At 59.0% G+C, this 14906-nt stretch overlaps 2 protein-coding genes across 2 annotated transcripts; one reads left to right on the top strand and one right to left on the bottom strand.

Annotated features, from left to right (window-relative positions):
• Window positions 1-1404: 1404 nt before the first annotated feature.
• Window positions 1405-9297, bottom strand: ASB6 (ankyrin repeat and SOCS box containing 6). The gene is made up of 6 exons (XM_068211300.1): window positions 8216-9297; window positions 7620-7801; window positions 7142-7248; window positions 6704-6812; window positions 6129-6215; window positions 1405-5959 (listed from the first exon to the last, which is right to left on the bottom strand). Exons 1-6 carry the CDS (start codon window positions 8326-8328, stop codon window positions 5280-5282), a joined length of 1278 nt encoding a protein of 425 aa, XP_068067401.1. The 5' UTR covers window positions 8329-9297; the 3' UTR covers window positions 1405-5279.
• NTMT1 (N-terminal Xaa-Pro-Lys N-methyltransferase 1) lies at window positions 2077-3426 on the top strand. The gene is made up of 3 exons (XM_068211301.1): window positions 2077-2238; window positions 2402-2654; window positions 3036-3426. The coding sequence occupies exons 1-3, from the start codon at window positions 2077-2079 to the stop codon at window positions 3290-3292; spliced, it is 672 nt and encodes a 223-aa protein (XP_068067402.1). The 3' UTR covers window positions 3293-3426.
• Window positions 9298-14906: the final 5609 nt, after the last annotated feature.

Here is a 14906-nt window from a genome sequence, read left to right as displayed (position 1 = left end):
CCTCCCCCTGCCTGTCCCAGTCCGTCCCGGTCCGTCCCGGTCCATCCCGGTCCGTCCCGGTCCGTCCCACCGCTGACCACCCCGGCCCCCAGCCCGGAGCGCCCCCGCGCGGGCAGCAGTGGGAGAGCAGGGCAGGGCCCGTCGATGACGTCACAGTGACGTCACCGTCACGCCGCCGCCTGGTTGGTCCCCGCGGCCGCCGGTCCCGTGGGGGGCAGCGCGCGGCCGCCGCCGGAGGTAACGGGGGGGGCCGGGGGTCGCGGCCGAGGCCCGAGGGAGCGGCGGCACCGGGCACCGCCCGGCACCGCCCGGCACCGCCCGGCACCGCCCGGCACGCCTCCCCACGGGCCGCCGCCGCGGGGGGGCCGGGAGGGGCCGGCGGAGCTGCCCGGGCCGGGTCCGGGGTAGGGCTGCAGCCGGCGGCGCGCGGGGTCCACAGCGCCGCGGGCCTGGAGCCGGGAGGGCTCAGCCCCGATGGGCGGGAGGCGAAAGGGCCGGGTCGGGCCTTGCACCGGGCACCGCCCCCTCGCAGCGCCTAGGGCTGCTGCGACACCCCCCGGGCCCGGGATGGGACCCCCGTGCCCCCATGGCGGCGGCGCCTCAACCCCCTCGGCCTGCGGAGCGCCCCCGCCCGCGCACCCGCGTCCCCTGCGAGCGGCCCCGGGGCTCGGGACCCCGCTCTGAGGTGACCCCTCCGCGCCGTGTGACCTTCTCCCCACGGCGGCAGCGTCCATGGGGCGAGTCCTGGCCTTCAGCTGCCCGCACTTCCGCGGGCACCGGCCGCGTTTCAGGGGTTCCTGGGGCAGCAGGAGGGTTCGGGTTCAGGTTTACGTTCGGGTTAGAGGGGCTGGGTGCTCTCTGCTGGTAGCCTGTGACACCCTGAAAAATGAGTCACCAAGCCAAACCCAGGCCAAGGAATGGGGTCACTGCCGGGAGGGTGAGCCTGGGTCCCAGCCCGTGAGATCAGACAGGCGCACTGCTCAAACTGGAGCACGGACAGGAGCACTGAAAGAGAACCCCCCATGCACTGGCTGCGCTCGTGGCCCAGCCTCTGAGCTAAGGGGCAGCAGCAGCTCCTGTCCCCCAGCCTCCCTGGGCGTGTGTCTGTGGGGCTGGGGTGTCTCTTACCTGTGGTCTCCTGGGGCCATGGTCACACTTACAGGACTAGAAGGGTGATTTGGCACTTAAATCCCATTTTCTCTGCTCCTAGATCACAGCATAGACCGGCTCTTGGCACCACTGAGCCAAACTGGATTTCCACCGGTGACCTGTAAGTTGAGATGCCATGTTCCCCTTTCCCATCCCTAGGCTGTTCGAGGCCACGTGGGGCCACCAAACCTGTCTAAGCTGCCATGGAAAAGGTTTTGTGTCTAATGGGGTATTTGCCAGCAAATTCAAGCCATGAACTCTATATAATTCTTTATTTGTAAAGGTGTTTGAAGTCCTTGAATTTACCCTTTGGCCACCTTAAATCTAGTTTCTAATCCCCAGCACAGTTAATCAAATCCATAGTGGTTTGAATTATGAGATGCCTGGGGGGGATTTATAGCTTGTATTGCTGATTATACCTTGACTTTATTATATTGCAAATATCTAACTTATGGTCACGGCTGAGATTTACAATCCTCAGGTAGGTGCTCAGGATAACTTCTAGCAACTCGAGATGTAATTGGAGGTGACTGATGGGGTTGTCGCCACACATAAACGTGGAATCTGTAAAACGTTAAGACAGGGAAAGTAGAGGCAGAATAGGTGAAAAGGGTGGGTCAGCCTTAAAATATAATTGTATAATTGTGTGTATTGCTGAGCAAGGCTCTGCCATGCCTGTTCTGACTGAGGCATCTGCCCAGGGAGTGGTTTTGGGCTTGTTGGTCTCCAGAAAATAACAGGTTTTAGATCTTTGTTCCTTCTTGCTCTCACCTGAAGGTTTTTGTAGTTTGCAGTAGCCCTGGAGAGGGGGAAGGGGTGATAAACAGGTGTGGGGTACTGGCAGAGCTGACTCATTCCTCGCTGGTTTGGGGTTCTCCCATCCCAGGAGAGCAGTGAGTCCCTTGCGGGCGTGTGCCCTTGGCCAGCATGACCAGCGAGGTGGTGGAGAACGAGTTTGAGTTTTACTCCAAGGCAGAGAAGTACTGGAAGGATGTGCCCGCCACGGTGGATGGCATGCTGGGGGGCTACGGCCACATCTCCAGCATCGACATCAACAGCTCCAGGAAGTTCCTGCAGAGGTTTCTGCGGGTAGGTGGCACAGTTTGTCGTGCTCCTAAAACCCCACCCTTCTCCCAGTGTGGAGCTGGGCTCTTCCCTCTGAATTGCTCCATGGGATCCTCTGTGTGGTTGTCCCGTTTCTCCTCTGTGGGCGCCTCGCAGTGGGATTCACCCCTCATGGCGGTTGTTGCAGGATGGTCCCAACCGGACAGGGACAACCCGTGCTCTGGACTGCGGGGCTGGCATTGGCCGGATCACCAAGCGGCTGCTGCTGCCCCTCTTCAAGACAGTGGACATGGTGGATGTGACAGAGGACTTCCTCACCAAGGCCAAGAGCTACCTGGGCGAGGAGGGCAGGCGAGTGCGCAACTACTTCTGCTGCGGCCTCCAGGACTTCAGCCCTGAGCCAAACTCCTATGATGTCATCTGGATCCAGTGGGTCATTGGTGAGGGTCACTGCTGGTGGGGTCTTTCCAGCCTGTCCCATTCCCTTGAGGGCCAGGTACCCTATGCACTGGGGAGAGCAGCCTGAGGTCTGCCTGGAGGATGAGCATCATGGCATGGGTGGGGGCCTGGGGTGGGCAGCTGTCACCCATCTCATGGAGGGGCCCTGTACTTTTTCCCCCAAGCCCTCAGAGGCCAGAGCAGAGGTGTGGGTTGGATGGAGTTGAGTAGCGAGACACAAGTTGGACACCCCCAAGCTAAAGCTCTCCCTGCAGATGTCTCAAGTATTTGGCCACTTGGATCCGGAGGGATCCCAAATGCAGCTTCTGTGTTTCCTCCCCTTGGTCACCCTCTGCCCTCTAACCCCTGCTCTGCCCCTCCAGGACATCTCACTGACAACCACCTCTCCGACTTCCTGAAGCGCTGCCGAGCCGGCCTGCGGCCCAACGGCATCGTGGTCATCAAGGACAACATGGCTCAGGAGGGTGTGATCATGGACGATGTGGACAGCAGCGTCTGCCGGGACCTGGATGTGGTCCATAAGATCATCCGCAGAGCTGGGCTGCACCTCCTGGCAGAGGAGCGCCAGGAGAACTTCCCTGATGAGATCTACCACGTCTACACCTTTGCCATGAGATGAGGGCAGCGGGAGAAGGTCTCTCCCATGTTGTGACTCCCCTTCCAGGGGCTGGTGACAAGGACGGGACTTTGTCTTCCAAGTTGCTGCTGTTTGTGAAAAGAGGTGTTTGCCAAATACATTTTCCTGCTGTTGCACTTCTGCACGTGAGGTTTGTCAGATGCATGTTGGCTCTGTGTCTCCCTCAGGGGCTCTGGACAGGAACAAGAGAGTCTCCCATGCACGGGGTGATACATGGGCTGGAGCAGGTTGCTGGCTGCAGTGCACAGGGCTCCTGCTCATGAACAGGAGCTTGGGGCACCTTTGGCATGGACTGGGCTCCATTCCTTACTTGGGTGTTTGACCCCTTCCTGCTGCTCAGCAATGAGCTGGGTAAGGCGAAGGGGAGAAACCTCAGTTGTTTCTCTGTGGTGGTGTGGGGCTTTGAGGGGGGCCTCACCTTTAAACCCCTGAGCAGGTCTCCAACATGGGCAACAAAAAGGGAGGTGTGTGTGACCTTGGGTCCCCACATCCTCCTGCAGGGATGGGGGTATCCCAGACAAAGCCTTGCAACCCCAGCAGTGTACTGGTATGGTCTGAGCTGCTCCCAGACCCATCCAGGCTGTCACCTCCAGCTCCATCGCTGTGACACTGTGCTCCCCCAGCACCCCACACCATCACCTGGCTTTGAACATCCCATCCCCTCTTTGGCCATATTCCCTTCATTTACCCAAGTCTGGCCACTGACCCAAGGTGGCCAACACTGGCACAGCAGTATGCCAGGGATGAGCCCAGGTGCAGAGTTGGCTGCAGCTCGACCCTCCAGCAATCCCCCCATTCCTGTCCTTCACCCCACCACTCCTAAGGAAAAACAAGCCCCTGTTGTTATTATAGAAGGCCTCGTTTAATTGTTCAGTTCCCATTCCAGACACCAGGGCAGAATTTCATCTCATTACTGGATTTTTTAAGCACCAGTTCATCAGTACACAGTTCCAGTTTCAAATGCCAGTGAATCCCAGATCCACCTGATACAAACTGTCTTTAACCAGAACAGGTTTTCCTCTTTGTCTTCTGCATCTGTCCCCCATGAAAAACAGTACAAACCAACAAAACTGTGTGGGGCTCAGCTCTGTGGCCAGCCTTTGGCATGTCACAAGGAAGCAGGTGCCTAGAAAGGGGAGCCAGGCAGCTGTGGCAAGGCTGGAACGTGAGCAGCAATTCCTTCTGGGAAGGAGGCACTGGACAATAAGATCCTGGGAGCAGTCACCAAGGGAAAAAGCCAAGGAATGGGGAGGCACAAGGCACTCAGCTGCTGACTGCCCATTCCTCATCCTTGCACAAGGATGTTAGGAAACACCATGTGTGTTTTGGAGCCCAGTAACTCTCAGATGTCCTTGGTGGATGTTCCTCTGTGCCAGGATGGGGTGCAGAAGCTCAGAGGGTGTGGAGCACTCAGGCACTGCTGCCAGCCCCGCTTCCCTTCGCTCCCATCCCCGGTGTCAGAAGTCCACACTGAGCAAGGAAGGCATCCCCACCCACAGGATGATGCCGGTCCTGCTTCCACCAGCAGGACCAGAGGCAGGAAAGCCAGAACACCTCTTCCTTCTCCCAGCACCCCGAGGCATCTCTCAACTCCACTAGACACCTAAGGCACTGCATCACGCACCCATGGCAGGGCTGGGAGAGAGGGGACAGGCTGCCTGTCCAGTCACAGCCTCCAACCCACTGATCCTGACCCCAGGCCTTTGCTTATCTCCCTCCAAACCAGCCCCAGTATCCAGCTCCCCCACGCCCAGGAGCTCTGCCTGCCTCCCCATGACGTGCCCCAGAGCAACGAGACCTTCACAAACACAGGTGTGATATTGTGCCCAAGAAAACACCCCCAGAATGCCACAGAGAGGGACTCCATGGGCAGCACCTCTTGCTGCAGAGAAAACTGTCTCACAGCAGAGATGGTGGCTGTAGGCACAGCAGGACTGTGGAGGGAGCAGACAGAGAGGCACTGTCAGGCTCACAGGTCCTCGTGCCCAGCAGCAGTGTGGTCGATGAGGAGGTACCACTTCAGCCGGTCTGGGAGGGGCAGAGCCTTGATTTTGTCATCCACTGGCCATGGTTTCAGGCGCTGCCGGATGAACACCCTGCAGAGGTGTTTCAGTGCCTGTGGCGAGCGCTCCAGCTGCTTCAGAGAGCAGAACAGAGTCTGGACCTTCTCCCCATGGAACCTACAGCTGCTGGTGTTGACCTCAAAATTGCTGGGCAGCTGGATGGCTTGTGAACTGGCCATCATGAGCTCCAGCAGAGTCTGACCCTTCTGGATGAGGTCTGAGCAATAGGTTTCATTGTCGAAGCGACTGAGGTGCCAGCAGAGGTGCTCAAAGACGATGTGGAAGCCAGACCAGCACGAGGGACCATGGAGGGAGCAGTTGTAGGCCGCACCAGACTCCAGCAAGAACCGCAGCAGTGGGAAGTAGTCTTTGAAGCTTTTTAAGCAGAAGTATGTGAGGGACTCCGAGGCTGGGCACTCGCTGGGGTTGGCACCGTGGGCCAGCAGCAGCTGCGTGACACGGAAGCAGAAGCGCTCGATGTCCTCGGCCTCCTCCTCGGTGTAGCTGAACGCCATCTCTCCCAGCAGGTAGATGACATAGGTGAAGACAGTGTCACCATCTTTGGTGGCAGCCCTGACATCTGCGCCTGCAGGAAGGGACAGAGAACATAACTGCACTGCAGAGTGTGAGGCCAGGCCAGCACCAACTCCAGCACCCCTGGGCTTTACTCTGACTCCATGAAGGAGTCAGGAGAGCAGTGCCTGGTGCTGCACAAAGAATCAGCCAGCCCAGAAAGGGGAGAAGGTTTTCTTTACCTCCTTCCAGCAGGAGGCGGATGCTGTCGGTGTTGTGGATCTGGCCACTGTCACTGCTGGCCAGGGCATGCAGCAGTGCTGTCTTCCCTGCAATGGAACATCAGTCAGTCACAGGACAACAGGGTGACACCCTAAAAGGCAGGAAGGAAAACAATCCACCCCACCCACCAGACAGCCAAACGCAGGGAGTGACAACCCTTCTTCTGGCAGAGGCTTCCACTGTCCCTGTGATGGTGCCCAGCTGTGGGGACAGTCACAGGCCACACGTGCAGGCCTGGTGGAGGCCTCAGTGGGTCTATGTGCCATGGAAGAGTGAGTTTTAGAGCAAGTGGGCACCTCAGGACAACAGAGGCACAGCCCCACCCCACCTCCCCTAGACTGCACAGAGCTAGGTTCAGCCTAGCACACAGCCAGCACACCAGGAGAAAATACCGAGTGCAGGGAGGTTCCGCCAGCTTCCTCCCAGCTCCCAAACCCGACTGTAAGAAGGGAGCAGGTGCAGCAGCAAATGGCCCCAGCCCTGTGCCCTGCCCCAGCCCACCCTCCGCTGGGGGAGCCGGGCTGGGCGCACGGACCGTTCTTGTCAGCGGCGTTGACGTCGGCCCCCAGCTGCAGCAGCCGCCGCAGGCACGGCAACCGCTCAGGCTCCTCGCTGGCCAGGTCCAGGGGACTGCTCTCGTGGATCTGCAGAACAGTTAAAAACAGTTAAAACACACTGGTAGATGTTGAAGACTGTGAGTGTCAGCAGGGAGTTGCTGTTGGGGTTTTGTCTTGGCCACAGTAAGTTTATCTCTCCAGCCTCCTCCCACACATTGCTCCAAGGCAGGGGCTCAGCCAAAGGCAACCCGACCTTCTGCCACAGCACCACGGACAGCGGGCACAGGGATGTGCCAGGGGGAAAGCAGCACCGGCTGAGGCCCAGGAGGAGGGAAGCAGGAGGGCTGTCCCCACACACCAGAGCAGCTCAGGCTTGGGGGGCTCAGCCTGGCCGTGCCCAGGCAGCGAGGCCGTACCCGGTCCCTGCGGTTGATGTCGGCGCCGTGGCGCACCAGGAGCTCCACTACGTCCGGCTGGTTGCGCAGCACCGCCATGTGCAGCGGGGTGTAGTAGGTGACTGGGTCTGAGGATAAAAACAGTCAGAGAGAACAAAGGGCTTCCCCGAAATGGCCCCAGCGCCTGCCAAGAGTGGAAGGGGACAGCTGGGGAGGGCCCTGGGAGCACAGTGATGCCTGTGAAAACAGGGCTGTCACAGACACCCCGGGTCCTGCTGCTCCAATGGCTCCATCCTGCCAAAAGCCCCCACGTCCCTGGTGTCCCTCAGCCCATCCTTGTGGCTGGGTATCCACAAGGCACATCCACAGTACTCCAGCAAGGAGCAGGAGTGTCTGAGCTGGTAGCACCCCCTCTTTCTGCCCCAGCTTTCCCCACCTCCCAGGGCAGCTTCTCATCTGCTGGTTCCTCCTGGCTCAGCCCCCTTCCCACCAGCCTCACCTTCAAAGCTGAGGTCAGCACCAAATTCCAGGAGGATTTCTGCAGCTGGGACAAGGCCCAGCTCGGTGACCTTCAGCAGGGCATAGCTCACACCTTCCTGATAAAATGGGGAGTGGTTCTCCCTCTCCAGGACTCTTCTCACAGCTGAGAGCTGGCTCCTGTCACTGTCCAGGCAGGCAGGGCTTGAGACACACAAAAACCCAGCAGTTATTCAGTGAACATAGCTCAGGTGTGCAAGGGTCAAAGTGGCACCAGGGAAGAAGGAAAATCCCTGGTCTTTCCTCTGGTCCTGTACCCAGTGGGTCTCTGACCCGCTGGTTGTGGGGTTACACAGCAGCCTGAGCTGAGCCCTAGTTTGGGCTTTGTTGCCAGGGGTCAGGCAGAAAGAGCTGTTCCTGGGGAGCCCCCACAGCTCCTGTGCTTGCCTTGCTCCACCTCCCCGTTCCCAAAGAACAGCAGCAAAAGGAGGGTCTGTGGGATGAGCTGCTCCCCAGGACTGGGGGGTGTCCAGGCCAATGTTGTCCAACCTTGGCCACCTGCCTCAGCTCCAACCATCCCCTAGAAACACCCCGGGGTGTTCAGCCCCCTGCTCTTACCTCTCCAGGGAGCTCTGCCCTTCCATGTCAGGTGTGGCCAGCAGCCCCAGGAGCTCATCCACCAGGGGCTGGTACTCCAGCACGATCCTGCGGAAGCCGTGCAGGAAAGGCATCGTGCTCTGCCCGTGCAGCCCCGCCCGGGGGCCTGCAGCACGGCACCGCTGTCCTCCCGCACCCCGGCCCCCTCTCCGAGGGGCTTCTCCCTCCTTTCAAAACAAACGAGGCTTTCAGCAGGTTTGAACACAGAAGAAAACACAGCCTCCCCCCTCCTTATATAAAGGCAGCCCAGCGCAGCGCAGGGATCTCCTCCCACACACCGATCTGGTGTCTCCAAGTTATCTCCTGCACGCAGCGCTGCACGCTGCAGTTATCTGGGCACGGCTTGGAAACGGCCCAGGCGGAGCCAGGATGGGCACAGAGCCCCTGTGCCAGGAGCCCCCGCAGGCTGGGGGTGCTCCGAGTGCCCTGGGGGGGTCTGCAACCAGCAAAGCCCTGCCTGGTTTTTTGGGAGAGGGGGATGGAGCCGCCCCAGGGACCACCGACCCCACAGATCCCTCCTGGGATGCAAGCCCCTAAATCCAGCCCACGGCGAGGAAAGGCCAGGAGCCCCCAGAGCCCAGCGGGAGGAATGACGAGACCCTGCCTACAGACCGCTGCACCAAAGATCTCTAAAACATACATCTTCATTTCCTTACCGCTCTCTACTTAAGTTAAACAGTCCAATTAAAATGAGCTAGCAAAAGATACAACTTACTTGTTTTTCTGTTCGTTTTACAATGCTTTAAAGTCGCAATATTTTTGTTATTATCAGCACGTACGTGTAAATAAATAAATAAACAAACAAACAAATAAGGGTATGCACCGCTCCTGACAGGTTGAGTGGGCTGCATACATATATTTTTAGATGCATTAAACACACTCATCACTGCTTTCTCTGAGGAGGCAGATCAGGCTATAGCGGGAGGGAAAAAAAAAAAAAAAGCCCAAACGAGTCCATAAACCTCGGTTCTTTTCCGCAAATAAGCACTCACGAATTCCAATGCAACCCCCGCCGGCGGCCCCGAGCTCCGCGAGCAGCACGGGGAGGGAAGGGAGGCCCCGGCACCGCCCGTCCCTCACCGGCCTGGGCACCGCAACCGGAACCGGAACGGGAACCGGAGCCCGCCGGGGGGCGGGGCCTGGCGGAGGGTGTGGCCTTGGGGAGGGTGTGGCACCGTTGGGGGCGTGGTCTGTCCGGAGGGCGTGGTCTCGCAGAAAGGTGCGGCCTCTCAGAGCGGCATTCCCGTGTGGGCGTGGCCTGCATGGGGCGCGGGCTCAACGGGGCGTGGCCGTGGCGGGCGCGGCCAGCAGGGGGCAGCACGGGGCCGCGCGCGGGAGGGGGGACCGCCCCCGGGGTCCCCCCTCTGTCCCCCCCGGGGTCCCCCCTCTGTCCCCCCCGGGGTCCCCACTCTGTCCCCCCCGGGGTCCCCCCTCTGTCCCCTCCGGGGTCCCCCCCGGGGTCCCCCCTCTGTCCCCCTCGGGGTCCCCCCCTCTGTCCCCCCACTCTGTCCTCCCCGGGGTCCCCCCCTCTGTCCCCCCCCGGCGTCCTCCCTCTGTCCCCCCCGGGGTCCCCCCCTCTGTCCCCCCCGGAGTCCCCCCCTCTGTCCCCCCCCTCTGTCCCCCCCCTCTGTCCCCCCCGGGGTCCCCTCTCTCACGGGTGTCACGCCCCGAGTATCCCCTTCCTCGGTGTCCTCCCCCCTCCCAGGTGTCCCCCCCCCGTGTCTCCCCCATCCCTGGGTGCCCCCCCGCCCGGGTGTCCCCGTTTTCCTCAGATGTCCCCTCTCCCTCTGGAGGACCCACCCAGGCCGGGCTGGCTTTGCTGGGAGGTGGCACCCAGTGGCTGCCGCCTCCCCGGGGCTCGGGGTGACTCTGGTGCCGCTGCCCGCAGCGCCTGGACCTTCCCCTGCTGCAAGAGCTACCAGGGGGAACATTAGCCCAGGATTTATTGGTATTATTATCATCATCATCATTATTTTTATTATTATTCTGGCGGAATCCGCCAGCGCGGGGAGCTCTGGAGAGCGGCAATAACTGAAGCCGCCTTGGGTTTCCTATTTACGTATTTATTTTATTCCGGTGGAGCGCTTCCAGATTCCAGCAGGCAGCCGTGGCCCCGGGGCAGAGGGGCCGCGCCGGCTGGGCATTTTTCTGACGTGCTGTCACGGTCCCCCCTCCTTCCCACCCTTCCCTTCCCCACACAAAGTGGGGTGCCAGGCTGGGGGACCCCAGTGCTTGCAGCCCCTGGACCCTGAGCCCACCTGCAGGGCAGGGCAGGGCCCTTCGCAGGGCGGCTGTGGCCCCGGTGCCAGCAGGACTTGGTGCTGTGCAGTGGCACCTCGATGGGCAGCTGGCCTGCACCCCCCCCGGGTGGGGTTCGGGGGGTGTCATCCCCGTGTTTGCCTGAGTAGGGGTGGGAATAACCCAATCCACCCCTGGGCAGGGAGCAGAGGGGGAAAGCAGCAAGGAAGAGCGAGGCACGGTGGGGATTTGTCTCTCCGCGCAGAGGGTTCAGCTGCCTTCAAACCAGAGCAGCCCGGCTGGGGTGACCCCACTTTGGGTGGGCTGGGCAGCTGAGACCCTCATTCCAGTCCCAGGTAAAGCCAGACCCTGGGCCCTCTGCGTTCCCAGTACAGCCCAAACCCTCCATTGTCCAAGAAATCCCTGGACCCTCCACAACTCCAGTGGCAGCACCAGACACAAACCCCATCCCTGTCTGTGTGGCACTGGTGGGGACGGCGCAGGGTGCAGCCCTCCACAGACACCATTTTGGGGAGAAATCGCTGCTCCTTCCCTGCTGTTGGCTGGGAAAGGAGGGCTGCCAAGGCAGGGTCACCCCAGTGCCACCTCTGCCCCAGCCACGCTGTCCCTGAGGATCAGAAGGGGCGCCAGGCTGCCCCAAAGGGCCGTGCCAGCCCAAATGTGCATTTTTAGGAGCCCCACAGCGGCTTTGCCCCCACCCTGGTAACCCCCAGCTTAAAAGGAGGCTTTGGGGACACAGTGTGGGACCAAACCTGGCTCCAAACCAGCCCTGGGAGGTGACAAACCAGGAGAGCCACCGGCTGAGCCCTTCCCTTGCCACCAGCACAGTGAGTCCACGCACGTGGGAGTCCTCCCCTGCCAGGACCACACCACAAGGCACAGAGCCCAGGGGGATGACTCCCCAGCCCCACAGTTCCTGGGAGCAGAGGTTCTGCGAGCGGGGCCATGGCTTCTTGGAGTGCCTGGCTGGGATAACAGCACCAGGCTCTGCCCCTTCCTCCCCATGGCCTTGGCGGGGCGGGCTCGGAAGAATGCGAGTTGGCCATCCATCAGGGAGACACAGCAACAGCCAGCCGAAGAAAGAGGGGCATTTTAGGAGGAAAGCCAGGGAAATTTGATCATTAAGAAATCCTCCTGGCTGTCTGGGGGAATTTAATTAAATTGCTGGAAAGGGCTGTAAGCACATCTGGATCCAATATGTGCCGCTTTGATTTTTTTCTTTCTTTCTTTCTCTTTTTTTTTTTCCTTTTTTTTTTTTTTTTTTTTTTTTTTTTAGTTCACTCTTTTCCCATCTCGCTGTTGAAGGAGGGGGGAATAAAAGGGAAATAGCAGAGCCACGGAGTATTGGTTCATCTGGGACTGACTGGGATTCCTGGCAGGGAAAGAAAGAGAGGGAGAGAAAGAAAGAGCAAAAGAGAGGCAGAAAGAGAGGGAATGAGAGCTGGGAGAAAAATCTTCACCAAGGGGCTGGCTGGAGTATTTTATAATGCCACCAACCACAGAGACAGGGAGCTAGGAGGCAATGGGGGAGTTGTGAGGGCTGCAGGGGAGAGGAGAAGATGAGCCAGCACAGGGCATGCTGTACTTTTGGAGTCTGGCAGGGATGGAGGGAGAAAGAGGAGCTGCTCAGAAAATCCAGAAATACCATTCCTGCTGGGAAGGGCAGGGCTGGGCACGGGGGACTCCTCCAGCAGCTACCCCTGGCTGTCACCCCTGTGGGTGGCAGTGCCCTGGCCCCTGGCTGATGCCCTGGGGGTGGAGGGGGTGCTCTGATCCCCAGCCTGGGCAGCACACGGGGCTGGGCACACACCCACCCCAAGAGCCGGTTTCTGGTCCTGGCCAGGCACTGCCAAGCCCTCACCATCCCCCACACTCTCCTCTTTCCCACCTCCTTACTCCAAGCATCCTCCACTGCAGCAGAGGTGCAACTCCACAGTCAGAAAATCCTTCAGCTGTGGATGAGCCAGCCCAGCTCTCTGCACCAGATAATCCACAGGGCAAGATTTTGGGAATGTTAGGAGGGAACACCTGGGTGCCATGAGGAGCAGCACTGTCCCAGGCAGCGCTCCAAGGAGGCTGCACTGCCCCAGCCCATGGTTTTGGGATGAGGAGGGGCTGGGGCTGGCAGAGCACATCCAGATCCGTGCCATGCTGAGCACTATGGAAGCACAAGGTGTTAGCACAGCGTGAGCGAAACCCCTAGGAAAACACAAAGTGAGATCACCAAAAAATATAATATTTTAAATCTTTTTCTTTGGAGAGGAAGATGAAGGGCTGGCAAACAGAAACACGTCCATGCCAAGGCCTGCAAACCTGGCAGGCTCTGGCCAGACAGACCCTCACCCTGAGGAGCCCAGCACTGCCCTGCCAGCTCAGTGCCTCTGGTTCATCAGCCCAGCAGGTCTGGCCCTGCAAAGCTGGACTCAGAGCTCACACCCAGCTCAGCCAAACCCAGGCGCTGGTGTCAGGTAAAGCAAACCCGCTCAGCTCTGTCTCTGCACCACCCACGTTTTGCCCAAAGCCAAGAGTCACCTTGCCAGCTTCGAAGTCCATTTTAAACCACAATTTTTACCAAAAAAAATGAATGAGAAGAGCTTGCACAAGCGAGTTAGGAAACACCAGGACTGTGTGTTTCAAACAACCAGGTCTTGCTTGGGATGCCTCGTGTGGCTGGTGGCGTTAAAAAAAACGATGCTGAGGGGAAAAAAAAGGGCAAATCCTACAGCTAAAAAGGAAATTGCATTAATACAGATTGTTTTATTTAAAAAAAGCAAACCCTGACCTCTACTTCAAAAAAGTCATTAGACATTCTCCTTCTGAAAGGCCGACAGGGGATATTACTGAAAGGCCAGTTAATTTCTCAATGACTTACTGTTCTTGCTCTGCTCATGGAAATGTGTAAAGAGTTGGAGGGTAATTTAAGGCACCCTGCAGAAAGGTGTGTAAATCTTTGCATGTCTAAAGAAACTTTACCAGACCGCTAAGACTGGGAAAAAAAGAAAATGCTTGCCCTCCTTTTTGTTTCCCCCCTTTTTTTTTTTTTTAACTTTCCTTTGGAACTCTGATCCCCTTTGATCATAAAAAAGGTCATATTTCAACCAAAAAAATATCAGCAATCACAGGGCCCGAGGAAGTGCGAACCCAAGGGGGTTTCACCGACGATTATTCCCTCCATTTAATTATTTAATGCCACGGACTGAGGGAAAGCCGTCTCCCCTGGAAAAGCCAGACAGTTCAAGAATAAGGTCTGGCCCTAAACAAGGAGGAGGAAGAGGGTTATAAACAGGGATGGGGCTGCTCCATCCCCTGCTCCTGCCCTCACCCCTCCATGGGCCAAGACCAGCCACCCCCAAAATAATCACAGCAGGATGTTCCCAGCTCTGGGGCCAAGAGGGGGGTGCTGGGGCACCCCAAGGATGGGGGTCCCCAGTGCCCTGCCCCGCTCAGCAGCCCTGGCCAACCAGTGCCCATTGCTGAAGGGTCACTGTCAGGGCTGATCCTAGAGCAGTTTTTCCTGCACACGGGGTCATCTCCATCCTGGGGAGGGTCTGTCCTTGCAGTCACGGTGGAAAAAAGCAGGATGGAGCGAGGGAAGGGTGGCACGAGGCTGCGCTGGGTCCCCCAGAGCCTGGTGGTCCCTAGGGTGATGCAGCCATCCCCTCCCTGGGAGCACGGAGCAGCCAGGAGGGCTGGTGGCAATTTATTTGTGTTCTGAAACACACACGGAATGCAGAAGTGCGGTGCACAGCACTGCCCTGGCACGGGGGGACAGGGGACATGTCCAGCTGGGCGCTGGGCAGGGCCAAAACTCCCATCTTTGGGAGCATCCCGCGGGGAAGCAGGAGCAGAGGCAGCGACATGAGCCCGAGGGGACAGAACCAGACACCGGAGCTGGCTCCCAAAGCGCCCCTAGCGCAGCGAATCGGACCGACAGAACCAATAACCGGACCCCCCCACAAGAAAAGAGGGGGAAGGGAGGTTGGGCTGGCTTGTTTGCACACTGGAGGAGCCCCCCGCAGAGCTGGAGAGAGCCAAAATCTGCCTTCAGCTACACCCCTTCCAAGCTGGAGAGCTCTGGGAAGCCGCTTCCCCGTCAGGAAGATCAGATTTGGCAGCACTGGCTGCCTTAAAAATCTGCACGCCTCCGACTGGAGGGGAAGGGAGCGCAAGAAAAGCTTTCGACAAATGTTAAAATAACCCAGCCAGGGGTTCGCCTCCCTCGGCCGTGCTGGAGCAGGGATGTTTATGAGCTCAGAGCCGGCCGATCTCGCTTGGAGGTTTCGCGTGGAGCCCTGCGCAGCCCCGTCCAAATGTCCCCGCAGCGGCGGGGCAGGAGAGCGGCTGGAATCGAAGGGAAGGAAAAATTGTTTAACCTCTTCGATTTCTGCTCATC

Source organism: Anomalospiza imberbis, chromosome 21 (assembly GCF_031753505.1).
Source record: "Anomalospiza imberbis isolate Cuckoo-Finch-1a 21T00152 chromosome 21, ASM3175350v1, whole genome shotgun sequence".
Lineage (NCBI taxonomy): Eukaryota > Metazoa > Chordata > Aves > Passeriformes > Viduidae > Anomalospiza > Anomalospiza imberbis.
This window is presented reverse-complemented; position numbering and strand designations above follow the sequence as displayed.